This window comes from Rana temporaria, chromosome 1 (assembly GCF_905171775.1).
Source record: "Rana temporaria chromosome 1, aRanTem1.1, whole genome shotgun sequence".
Taxonomy (NCBI): domain Eukaryota; kingdom Metazoa; phylum Chordata; class Amphibia; order Anura; family Ranidae; genus Rana; species Rana temporaria.
In genome coordinates, this window is record NC_053489.1 from 145,500,849 (window position 1) to 145,514,778 (window position 13,930).

Sequence of the window (13,930 nt, forward strand, 5' to 3'; positions counted from 1 at the left end):
TCTAAAGGGTAACCTTTGGTGTCAGGCAGAGAAATGGAAACTGCCTACCTTATGCTTTCCCTTCATTCTGCAGGTGTCAACATCCGGCTGCTTGGATTTCCATGTCAGTTTCTGCAAAGATCAGGTGAAAAGAAAATCAATTAGGACTCCAGAGACTGCCATGTGTTTGATTTTTAATGTCAGAGTTGAATTTGGGAAACAAGCTGCAGGACAGAGGTTTAAACGATGCAAGTGTCTCCCTTGTGATTAATTGTCATATATTTAAGGCATCTTATAATGCAAGGTTTGAAATGTCCAACATGTTCTCTTTGACAGGTGTTTGGTCACTTGGGCAATACCGCCGTGCAAGGCTGTGTCAGTTGTTGATTGCCTGTCTGTAAAGCTTGCTTTGCTGCCTCTTTACTCTGTAGACCAGGATAAAATGTATTTACTGCTTTACATTTGTGTGTCACTAATAACAAACTATTGTACGTGGGAGAGGTAAAAATGTCAGTCTGAAAAAAAAATGGTATCGCAATGAATAGAGGCACAGATATGACACACTTAGTTGTCTGTATCAAGGGATGGCTTTATGATCGTTCTCCTAGTAGCTCATTGCACCACAGGCATAGCAATATGCTAATGAGGCATGCAGCTCTAGCAGGCCATATAGAAATCCCTGGGTAGAGTTTCACATCATCAGCATAATAACACTGAGAAGTACAAAGTTGAAGAAAGAGATGCTCAGCATTCCAAAGGCGGATTTCTGCGTCTTTGATGTGAGCTCCATTTTCTATAGAATAGCTAAGACTTTGGAGTGATGCATATTCAAGATGATGTATAGGATTACTAACCAGTGCTTGTAGATGTTACTTACTATATAGCGGAGGGGTGTTAAGATGGGTTAGTGTTGGGGTGTATCCAATCAAAGCCTTTTCCTAGATTAGTTTTGCTTAAAATCATACCTTACAAGGTACCTGACCACAATAATTCTAGTATGCATCACTAGAGGGGTCGCCATCGGGAGAAATAAAAAATCAGAAGTCCTGATTCCCCTACATAGACCTTTAGTTGGACCTTATTTAGAATACTGTGTCCATTTATTTACAAAGAGTCCAGTAAAAATATACTGTGAAAGGTCTGAGGGATAAAACATATCAGGAGAGACTTCTGGAATGCAATATGTAGAGTATAGAAGATAAAGGGGAGACCTGATTGAAACCTTTAAATTCATCATGGGGGTAAATAAGGTTCCGGAGGGCAGTATTTTCTATGAAGCCATGTACAAAAATACGGGGACATGACCTTAAACTAGCAGGAGGCAAGTGTAACATAAATCTTGGAAAGTATTGTTACCATAAAAGAGTAGCTGATACTTGGAATAGACCTCCAGAAGAGGTGCTGAGTCAGTCAACAGTAAGTGGATTCAGATATAATTGGGACAAATATATATATATATATATATATATATATATATATATATATATATATATATATATAAACACACACACAAATGAGGCAGACTTGATGGACCACTTGATTTTATTTGTCGTCGTCTTTCCTATTTTGTGTTTGGATAATCTCTTGTGAACCCACGTGGCCAAGCATACCAGGAAGCTGTCACCTGTAATGGACCAGTCATGTGTGGGGGCAAAGTATACGTGTAGCCACTACATGTGACAAGTTTCTGGAAGGCTTAGAAGAGCATCCAAACATGCCTAAGCTCATCTATATTCAGAAACTTTAGAAACAAACCAACCGCATGACCTTTTATTTATTTTTTATTTCTTGATGCACCTAAGCACACATGTAAACCCTTTTAGAATATTCCAACATTTTTGCTTTATTTGTACTGAGATAGGAGAACAATTTTCAAACATATTCGAACAACCCTAAACATTTACTCTGCATTTATCTGAGGGTATCAGCATTTTCTGACAACCAACTTGTTGGCAAAACCAACAAGATGATTATGCAATGACAGATTTAAAATACAGTTGTGGGGGAAAAAAAGGGGCAAGAATGGCCTGCAGTGGGGAAACCTACATGCCCTAGGCACCAAGAGTGAAGCCATTTGAATATACAGAGCAGGTATTAAAAACCCTGACCATTGCAAGCTACCATCCATCTCACATCCTGGGGTAGGAGAAAAATGTGCAGCCCAAAAGGCGACTTCAGTCTGTAGCTAAGTGAGAGCATATGTAATAAAATGGTGAGCTACCTGAAACTTTTTTTTTTATTCCAGCACAATATTGATAGGGCCAATAATGCATTTAGTAAAAGCTCAGCTCTTACACTGTTCCAAGCTACCAACATAAATATTTTCTAGAGTTGCTGAAGGCATTAAGCGGCTGCACTCACAATTCATGCAGACTTTTGACCTTGGGAATATGCATTCCGACCTCGCCCCATTCTTTGCCACTTATATGCATTGAACATATGTTTCAATCCTTGCACATACGTTTCTCCAGAAATATGAATTCCCAATTTTAATATAAACACCAAATATCATAATTAAAACAATGTAAACTCAGGAAAAAATAGAATACAGTCACTTTGTTTTGAACCTGCCCAGTTATTGAAAAGTTCTTAACTCTTTTGAAATCTTTATAAAAAGTACTGTATGAGATGGTGTGCCTTATGCAATGCATCACGTTGATAGCCAAGGAGTAAAAGCATTGCACTAAGGCAATCACTTAACAGCAAGACAAAACATTGCTAAAATGGCTGTTTGTGTTTTAAGTAAATGTTAACACATAATGCAAATGCATAACTCAGCTGGATGAAAGCCATTTGATGAATAATCCTGCGGGCATTCTGAGACATTTCCATCAAGGCAACATGAGAGCAGGAGTTGAAGTCTTTTCACAAATCCAGCTATTAAATAACTGTATTTTCGGTCTTAAAATATGCTTCAGCAGCCCACAGGCCACACCTGGCCCGACACCGCTGAATGTCCAGCCCGTCAGTGTTCGTGATTAATTCACCGGCAACCAGCCCACAGACATTTTTGTAGCTGTCCTCTTCATTATCACAGGGCTAGAAGGGGGCGGAAACTGTTGGAGTTTACCTTTTCAATAAACAGCAGGTGCTTGGTTGCCGGGCGATCCTAGCAACCAATCACCAGCCTGTTAATGTGAAGTGTTAACTTCAGCAGATCCAGCCCTGTGATGTTGATCTCTGCTGCTTGTGTTTGTGGGGTGGGGGGATGCATGGGACAGGAACCCCGTCTTCCCTAGGGACAGGAACCCCGTCTTCCCTAGGGACAGGAACCCCGTCTCCAGACGTTGCTGGCTAGCAGGGTTGGCGACAGACACCCTTGGGTGCCAGGATAGGGGAGGGGGCAGTAAAATCTGAATCCCCAGCTACATACTTCCTCAGGGTGAACTAGCTTTGTATTAGTTGAGCACCTTAAAAGTGAGGTAAACCTGTACTGTTAATATTACGGTTATGATTTTTATTATCTTTATTTATTAACAGGTGATCTATAGGAACTGCAAGTCACAGCATGCATTGCCTACAGAGGTCATAGTATAATGGGTCTTTTGGATATTCAGTTACAGGACAGCAGCTTGTCTAACAATTTACTAATGCATAATGGGCAAGGAATGGAAGATGATCAGGAGATTGGAGCTCTAAGGAAATGTAATTTATCTTAAAACTCACAAGAAAATCTCTGTGCACCAGCAATAATATGCATAACGTGCACCTATTATATAAAAAGGTTGCAACAATCACACCCAATATTGCAGAACCTTCCACCCCCAAACACTTACTTTGCTGAAATAGATTTCATCTGATTGTGATGTGTCCAGGTCTATCGTATAAATGTGATCCCTGGAAAGAAAGGGAAAGAAGATTACCATAAATGGGCATTGATTTATCTTAACTAAAATTTGAAAAACATGAAGGTTTATACATTTCAATTGTTATACTATACAGCAACTTATATTTCACAAAACATATACAGTAAGTAGGTTACAAACTTAAAAAAGTAAAAAAAAAAAAGTATTATAGTGCTCACAAATTTCACAGTGCTTATACATCCTACACTGAACAATTCACATCAGTCTATACTCCCATTTGTACCCATAGGTAAGCCTATAATAAAGCTTACCTATAGGTACTGTAAATATCTCTAAACAAGCACTGTTCAGAAGATATATACTGTATAGGCATCCGATAATGTAATCTGCGCTCTGAAGGAATGGCCGGGTGGTGCCAGTCCAGTGTCGTAAATGGTGGCTCCCCTGTGCATGCTCCGAAAGGATGTCATCTCAGCTCCGGCCAGTCACACAGCGGAATCCGTGGACCCAGAAGGAAAACAGGTGAAGATGGAAGTGGCCTTCAGCAGTGACCACACATCACTATAATGCTTTGTTTTCAGGTAAGCTTCACATAATATGCTAGTATGGCATGCTTTACCTTTCAGTTCAAAAAAAGAAAATCATCCAGTAGTTAATTAAAGGATCATACAATCTAACACAATCATATAAACATATAACAGGGCTTATTAGTATAAAAGCCAGTTAATTGTTTTGGGCTATGAAAGGAAATCAGGGTAGCTGGAAGTTACCCATGAACAGCAAATGCAAATACAGTACAAGAAAAGAATGTCCATTTGGATAGAGATGCTAGGAAAACCAAACCATTGATTCCCCGAATGAAATGCAAAAATGCCAGGTTGAAGACACCACGCTTATTCTTACCAACAGTAACCAATCTGATTTGGGCTATTAAAGCGGGGGTTCACCCTATAAAATAAAAAAACATTTATTTTTTTTCTTCTAGCCTAAAATTCGGCATTGTAGCGCGAGCTACAGTATGCCGGTCTTAATTTTTTTATCGCCGTACTCACTGTGTAATCGTACATCGTAGATTCCGACTGCCCACGGGGAATGGGTGTTCCAATCCAGACGGAAGGTGATTGACGGCCGGCTCTGGCGCGTCACGCTTCTCTGGAAATAGCCGAAATAGGCTTGGCTCTTCACGGCGCCTGCGCATAGTCTGTGCGCAGGCGCATTGAAGAGCCGAGACCTACTCCGGCTGTCTTCGGGGAGCGTGACGCGCCAGAGCCGGCCGTCAATCACCCTCCCTCTTGAAAGGAACGCCCATTCCCCGCGGCAGACGGAATCTACGATGTACGTTTACACTGAGTACGGCGATAAAAAAATTAAGACCGGCATACTGTAGCTCGCGCTACAATGCCGAATTGTATGCAACAATGTTGTTCTGCAGGGTGAACCACCGCTTTAAGTTTCCAGTGGTAGGTAAAAGATGAGAACTTCACCAGGGATAAATGGAAAGAGGTTTGGAACTTTGAGGCCAAGACATAGAACGTCAGGTGCCTCCATCCCTAGTTGCTAGACCCGGGAGATACAATGCATACTGGGAGCCCTCCCCTTCCCTCTCCACCCCTTGTGACATGGGGGTTCAGGTAGACATCCCATTGCACATCGATGCCACAACCCCAGCGTCGGGCGTGTGATGTTGACCTTTGACATCAAATGTGTTTAACATCCAGGCATCTGCCATGAGGGAATTGGCGCCAACTGCAGATTGGCGCGATCTGCTCAGGTGGAGGATGCCCTCCTTCCAATCAGCCGCCCATGCGATGTTGGCGGTCACCCATCTGCGGCATTGGAGTATTTATACTCCTCCTAGTTGGATATTATATTACCTGTTGGGCATCATGTCAGTGTGCACCATTCGGTCTATATGGAATCACACGGTAATACTAGGGCAGATACTCTGTCTTTGTCCCCCCATTATTTTGGCCCTTGGTGTGGGTGTTTGTTTAATTATCTTTAATTTATTCCCTAAACTGGTTAACACTGTCACGTGGTTATTTATTATTAACACATACCATTAGGTTCACTATCAATATACCACCGTAAGTATACCTTTTTAGTATTAGTACACTTTTGCCTATATTGATTACTATGACTTTTTCACGAATAAATTTCACAGTTACTCTTTATTTTAGGTGCATGGTGATGTGGCTATATCACTTTTTAAGCTTTATGGTGGAGCATTCCCCAGGGATATCCATTTCCTAGTGGTGCTCCATCTATTTGCCCATGGGGTCACTGCCTTGGTGGTGACCCATTGGGCAAATAGTCCACCGGTTGGTTTCAGCCCTTGGCATCCTTCATTCACGCACAAACACACACACACAGGTCCTCTGTGAGTAACATTGGATGATTTAAGGTCACTATCCTTAGTCCAATATATATTCCTTTTTCCCCCCTCTGCCTGTCATCTGGTTAGCCCTTAATATATTTTACCAATTTTTTTTATAGATAGCGATATTACATCTGTTCCTGAAGATTGGAGGTTAAAACGCGTCAAGCTACATAGATGCTACTATGATCATTAAATCAAGAATGTCACCAACTATTTTTTTTAATATCCTATGCTGGCCCTTTACAAATGTGTCATGGTTTTGTTACTATTAAATATGCATGGATCCTTGAGTCTGGTGTTTTTATTACTATTATTGTGTCAATATCATCAATTTACATGCCATTATGTTACCATGTTATTATGTGATGTATATTAAATAAATCCAATTATAAATTATACACAATGCGATTAGGTATTTTTTACTTCATACCCGCCAGCTACTCCATGTTCATGTTGCCAATTCGGTCGTGTACTTCATATAATTCCGCAGGATCCGATTTACTTGGTTATAGCGACCAGAAATGTAACCCCCCCCCCCAAAAAAAAAAAAAACATACTGCAGTGATCAGGCTTCTTTATAAAACCTAAAAGCAAAATAGCTTTGTTTTGGATGTGACCACATCCCCCCCCCCCCCTCCACCAAAAAAAAGATAGAACGAACACGTAAACTTTATTTTGTTACGTGAACAATTAACACATCAACATAACGATTTCAAAAAATTCTTCTCTATTTGGCAGAACTGGCTTAATACTCTGGGACTAGCTCCACCGCAGTTGGTTCTTCATTAGGCTCCTGAGGGTGTAGCTCATATACGGCTGGAGGAAAGGTAATCTAAGCTTAGTCCTGTGTGGCAATAATTGTGGGTAAACCAAAAGTCGTATAGAACATGTCCCTTCAGAGAGGCACTGGTTATCGCAATTTACTTGCCATGCTATATTATTGTATTTAGTTTTATTTTTGTTTGTACTTATATTATTGCTTCTGTCTTGTGACATTTCTATTCTGTGTCAACATTTATTTTTCGTCCCGACACCCCATTGTCTGTATATGTGCCTATTTTTTTTTAAAACATATAATGAGAACTAAAAATAACTGCCATTACCATTTGCTGCAGTCATAAATATATTTATATCAGTGAAGTTGTGTTACCCCAGACCAGTCATCCCAAAACCCCTATGGCCCTGATAACAATAGCCATACATTATAGTTGTGACTCCACAAGGTTCTTGTAATGTTCTGGTACTGAATTTCGCTGGAGTGGGGAGACTGTGTGATGGGTTTGTCACATGTAAACACCACTGGTTGTAGATCGTGTTATAAATCTATTCATTAAAAGGCAGGGTGAGCTGGTCTTGCCTGCTCATCCAACTACCCTCCAATTTCTTTAAAGGCCAACTCCAAAGCCTTCAAATTTCTTCAAACCTGCTCTTCCGACATCCCCAATCATGCCTTTTTCCACAGTCTGTTAGGTCTAGCATTTTTGCTTTTGTAATTTATTCATATGAAAAGCAAATGTAGGCATTGAGTAACTGGTGCGTGTCTCCGTTTATGTAATTCCACATATTCAAATGTGAACAGCGGGCCCACTTTTGCTGCAGAAGCATCAATTCTATTTTTATGGCTGCTAAGTGTTTCTTCATTGTCTAGTTGTGTTTACCATCTAGTAGAATGGCCTTGTTCTACATTACACTGGGGCTGCGGCAAGTAAGTGCTGCAGCTCGTTGCTGAATTGCACGGATCTGACTATGTTAACAGAACAGTGAATATTGGCACCAGTATAAGTGCTTCCAGGCCTTCTTTATTGTATCACACTTTGGTGCTCAGTTAGCAAAATGTACCAAAGTTACAGTATTTCAGATTTTTTTTTTTTTTTTCGCGAGTTGGCCTCATGTATTTTAGAACACTTTTACAGTGACCTGGCCCAATGCAAACTTGTCAGCTATTCTACCCTGGGGATAAGGGAAGCACAAGACAAATGGATGTTAACCTATAATTACATACAGCCATAACGTGAAACATTTTTTTTTTCTTTTAAAGCCGAGTCTACATGGAGGAGATATTTGAAAAAATTAAAATAAAAAAACTATTACAGCATTTCAAACAATAAGTCAATCTTAACTTTCACTGGCTAAAATTCCGGATGACCAGCCCGGATATTAAACATATTCCCTGGGGGTGCTTTTTGCAACTGGTGAAAGTACATGATCCTTGCTGGTTCTGTGTAATATTGTAATGGTATGGGATTCAAAACTGATGTGTAGCAAGAATCCAATGTGCATACATAGGTCATTTTAGGTTGGCCAAGGCCAAAAGCCAGCTACAAAGTGCTTCAACAACATTAGCGGGCAAGAAGACAACTATGCATGGGAAACTGAAATTTGCCTCAATAGCTTTATTTAGAGAATCTATTGTGTTAAGGTACTGTATTTTTATTCACCTGCAAATGCTATTCATAGCTCTTTTATACACACTAGTCTGTAATTTAGATTCACCAACCCCAATACTAATGCCAGTACTTCCAATCTTAAATACACGAGCAAGCATGCTTGTGGTTTCCTTGTACAATCCCTAAAAATAGCGAAAGGGTGAAGCAGCAAACAGCAGAAATTAAAGGGTTAAGAACACACTCTGGGGCAAAACTAGTAAACCTTTTACATATTAAAGTGCATGCCAAAGCAACTAGAAATGAGTTGAGGATTTCCAACAACTACTTAACGCTTGTGGCTAAATTCTTTTGTAATTAGGTTCCGTTGTCTGCCAAATGCTGTAATATAGAGTGTTCTGGGTTTGCTAAAGAAAAGAACTTCTGTTTGCTTCCTTGGAGCTGGATGCTGCAGTTTATCACGCAGTTCACTTTAATGGCTAAACCACAGTCTGGGTCATTAGAAGAATAACATTAGCTTTCAGCTTAATTTGCTGTGCCCACTTTGTTCTGCTGCAAAGCAATGCCGCAACCCGACACAACACACTCAATAATCGGACCCGATCTTTTCCTTGCGAAATGCTACAAGTGAACATTAGTGGGCAACCCCTGGACTGTGTCTGACCAAAGTTAATTTGCTGTTAAGTTGCTGTTTTGATATTCAGTTACAATGTGTTTGCGTGAACAAGTTTACAAGTCCCTCATAAAGAGACAATATGAGGCCTTTTCACTTGGATAGCGATAATTGCCAAGGAATCCTCATTACTATTGGCACTCTTCGTAAACGTGAAAAAAAAAAAAATCTTTCTGCTTGGCTTGCTTTCTCCCATAATGCTAAATACATTGGATAACATAGGCAGTCCTGTCTCAATGGAACTTCATAATGGAATAATTGTACTTCCCACCTCTGTTTGTTAACACAGTGAGAAACTTCCTTTTCCAAAGGATCCTTACAGCTCTAACTACAGCCCTTTCCATAATAGACAAAAAAGACTTTGTATTGCTCAAACAGAAAGTTCCACAAACTGTATGTGATAAACCAGCTTGGCATTTTGCTGCATTAGTACAAGTAGAAAGAGAAAACGTTCTTCTTTAGATGCTTGGTCATCGTGGTAAGGATTCTGTTACCATGGCATAGTCTTGCGGAGGAAGACTATTTGCTCAAAGCTACTGGCTGGTCATGACCTATGGTCACTCATATAATGTATATTTACAGGATATGTGCTACAACAGCTGCTGAATGAACAGCTCTGTGGATTCTTGAGGGGAGTGAATCTCTTGACATGTGTTGATCTGCACAGTGGGAAACCATTCAGGCCTTCAGGCAAGGTGGGTGTTCAATGTGTTGGGCAAAATTCCTGTGTTAATGCTTTCTTTGTATAACATGTCCCCCCGTGACATGAAAATATTTGTTCTCTACCTTATTGACTTACAAAAGCAGGGATCCATTTTAAAATGGGCACATGGGACATCACGTAAAAAGGGCAACTCCATTTTCGTGGGAAAAAAAATAAATACAATTTGCACATGAAAAAAAAAAATGAATATAGCAAATACAATTGGTGTCTCAAGTCATATCATAATTGAATGTTTTTTAAAAATTACCTTTAAATCAGCAGCACTGTAAGTTTCTGTAAACTGCAATGCAAAAAGGCTGCCTGGAGGTGTTCTGTGCACAGATGGTTTACATATCTGGGAGCGCCCCCCAGATATGCAATTTCCTGCTTATGTAATTGGCCCACTCATTTTCTCCAGAGGTCTGCACCAAGGCTGGATTCACACCTATGCAGTTTTAGTGCTTTTTGCAGATTTGCACTACAGTATATTTAACATTTTTCTATGAAACACGTTCTGTAGTGCAAATCTGCAAAATGCAAAAAGCACTAAAACTGCATAGGTGTGAATTCAGCCCTAGATATAAAAACAGATTTTGGGCATCCCCTGCAACACAAATTTATTTTTTAGGGAGATAATTCCAATGGGAAATCACATCTGAAGGGATGCAGACCCTGCCAATTTCCTCATTAGAGCCCTGCAGGTGCAGCAGCTGATTGAGAATTCTAAAACCATTCCCATACAGATTTACTCTTTACATGGACACAGGCAAGTGGCTACTTTAGTTAAGAAAAAAAAAAGAAACATGCAACAAAGTTTGTTAAAATCCCTGCAATGTACATAGATCAGCCAGAGGGGAATGATTTTTTTTCTCAACAAAAATGCAGCTCCTTTTAATGAACTGTATAGTGGCTAGTTTCATTTTTTTTTTCATTATTTCGCGAAGCCACAAAGATAAAATATGAAAAAAGGCATATTAAAAAAGGGGAAACTTCACTTTCGTGAAAAGATATGAACTAAAAAAAAAATAGCATATACAAATCACTGCACAAGTCAAATTGTAACTTAATGCTATTAAAATGTTTTCCATTTCAATCTGTAGCGCTGTCATTTTCCGCAAGATTCAATGCAATAGGGCAACTCCTGAAGGCATTCTATACACCGCTGCGCTACAGATTTCCTTCAAAAAATGTCATTTGATGGCAATGTGATTGGCTGACTGATTTGTTTTTTGAGCAGTCTGCCCCAAGATGCAAGTCACATTTTAGGCATCCTGTGCAATGGAAATGCACTTTTTGGTGGGATACTACTTCCCTCCCCCTTTCCCTTTCCATTCCATTCCCTTCTCCCTCCCTCACTGCATCTTCCCATTCCACCACTCCTGTCCCGTCAACACAGTTCCTCACGTTCATTCCTCACCAAGAGAATTTTGTTTCTTCACTGGCACCATCTCTTGCACCCCCCTACCCATATCCTTTCAGCCTTACTCATGGCTTGCCTATTATACATAGTTGAACAGGTCCATCTCCACATCCGTCCCCCTTGGTCGCCACAGGAGACCTCTTTATGGTGGTTTTGGCGCCTGAGCTGATGGGACCTCTGTTTTTAGGTAAGCGGCACAGTGTTTGTTCCCCAGCATCTATATTGTTCAGAATTGCATATTGTATTTAATGATTGTTTTTAGTGTAAGGTTGACTTGTATGTATTCACATACTTTGTTCAGCTTTTTCTATAGCCAACGATTGTATATTAATACATTTTAGAACATTCCTGAAGAAGGGACTTAGTTGCAAAACTAGTGGAGATCCCCCTCACGTGACCCCTACCTGCACCGGGATCTTCCCACCAAGGAATAATCTCCCTCACGTGACCCCTACCTGCACCGGGATCTTCCCACCAAGGAATAATCTAACATCAGTGATTTGTATGGCTGGTCACGCTGTCTGTACTGTGATTTATTGTTTATGTTGTTTTTTATATCCCTTTGATATGTCAATAAATTTATACCTTTTATCATAAATTTCTCTTTTGAGCTTACCCTGTACCGCTACAGTCCTACTGCCCCCCTCTTTTCTCAGCTTCTGCTGTTGGTCTTTCGGGTCAGGGGTTCCCTTAAAGCGGAGGTTCGCCCTAAATCTCAACTCAAGCTTATCCAGAACAACTCATTAAGTACATAGACATTTCGCTATCCATTATTATTTCTAGCATATAAATACCTTGCATCTGCAGTTGATTGCAGACACTTCCGGGTATCCCTCCCGTGGAAGTGGGCGTGTCTTACAATTCTCAGCACCCCAGTGTTTGCTGGGACTAGTTCGTAATGTCTCCTGGGAGCACAGTGTCATGCTTCCCAGGAGATGATTCACACTGCCCAACGACGAAATCTCGCGGGATTTTACTCGCTTCCAGGAAGTATTTGCTTGTGGGCTTCACGCTGCCCACAAGCAAAATGGAAAATGCCTGCAGGAATTGTTATAAATTATTCAGAGCTGCCGATTCAGACTGTGGAGGAGTAGGAAGCTTAAACACGTGAGTACAAGCTTGCCTACATTAAAACAGTTAAATTAACATGAAAAAAAAAAAAACGATGGACCACGGAACCCCCGCTTTAAGCCCTATCTCTATTCAATGTGGTGCAGGAAACGCATAGGATTTGTCATGTTTCCCACACAGCATAGATGTGAACCAAGCCTGAAAACAACACCATCTGATTATAACAAACACATTTGTACGTCTTACCCCAAACCCCCAGCCTGTGTAAACTACTACGGCAGAAAACATCTTGCCTGCTGGCCTCATGCAAATAACATTTGGAATGCAATTTTTAATAAGACAAAATAATTTCTATAACACAAGCATTTAGTAAAGCATTAATATAAAATTTCAAAACCCATACATAACTTCCCAGGAAGTCCATATACTACACAGTATTAAAAAAATGTAATGCCAGGTAGCAGAATGCATAATTTAGACCTATATAAAAAAGGGAATTATTACCTCTATAGGTACGATTGTGTGTCACTTTTGTTTTGTGAATCAGTGATCCCCTGCCACATAGTACAGCCAGACCACTGCTCTGCACTGCAGCAGAATCCCAGTTAGGTAAAGATAATTGGGTCAAGCACACCCCAGTCTGCTAAACTGACTATGAATCAGGTGTAGCACATCGACGAGACTACCCTGTGCTTATTATTTTATAAGGCTTCTCTTGCGGGCACATATGCAAGGTGAAGAATCCTGTGGTGTCCTATTTTTGTCCAGCCACTGCCACTGATGTTGTGCATGCGATCGTAGGAGGCCAATATTAAATACGAAATTCAAGTACTTACACCAGTTGCAATAAAAAAAAATAAAAAAAAATAATATTTTTTTTAAAGAAAACCTCTATATTGGATTGGTGTTTTTATATTTGTCTGGAGTTCCGCTTGAGAGCTAGCGAGATAAACTATACAAGATTTTTTTTTTTAAATCTCAAAAGCAAAACACAAAGGCTTCATATTATCGGGGACTCTGTTTTTCATTATTGTTTTATCTCTCACTTGAGTGCAGATTGTACATTTTGCATAGAAACAAAAATGAATGCATACGCATGATTGACGTGAACATTTCCGCTGGTAAATAATCATCTATGAATTACATTCAAAGGCCCGTAATTAGAACAAGCCTATATCCCCACATTTATTCCAGTCTGCTAACACGAAGCAGGCAAATCTTATTGCCGCTATTGTCTGCTATGGTAATTACCTATCCCTTTTAGCTGGTACAGTATTCTGCATTAAAAGTGCGAAGAGCGGAAAGAGATGAAATTGTACACTGCGATGATGAGAAGGATATCACACCAGTCAAAGGTCCAAAGCTCATAGTAATTAAAAAGAGAGATACTTCACCACAGACAACAGTGATGGAAATGTTCTATGCTGATCGCTCAACTGCACCTTGTGATGGAAAATAAAGAGAAGGTATGCCATAGAAGGTGCCCTCTCATCGCAGATGCAAAGCCATGACCC

General features: G+C 40.2%; 1 protein-coding gene across 5 annotated transcripts in view; it reads right to left on the reverse strand.

The window, feature by feature from the left end:
- SEMA6A (semaphorin 6A) overlaps positions 1-13,930 on the reverse strand; it is a 283,298-nt gene that overhangs the window by 155,533 nt on the left and 113,835 nt on the right. For all 5 annotated transcript variants that reach the window (XM_040343921.1, XM_040343913.1, XM_040343886.1 and 2 more), the window contains exons 4-5: positions 3,756-3,816; positions 49-111 (exon numbers count right to left, since the gene is read on the reverse strand). In XM_040343921.1, coding sequence (XP_040199855.1) covers positions 49-111; positions 3,756-3,816 — 124 coding nt within the window. The remainder of the gene's footprint in view (positions 1-48; positions 112-3,755; positions 3,817-13,930) is intronic.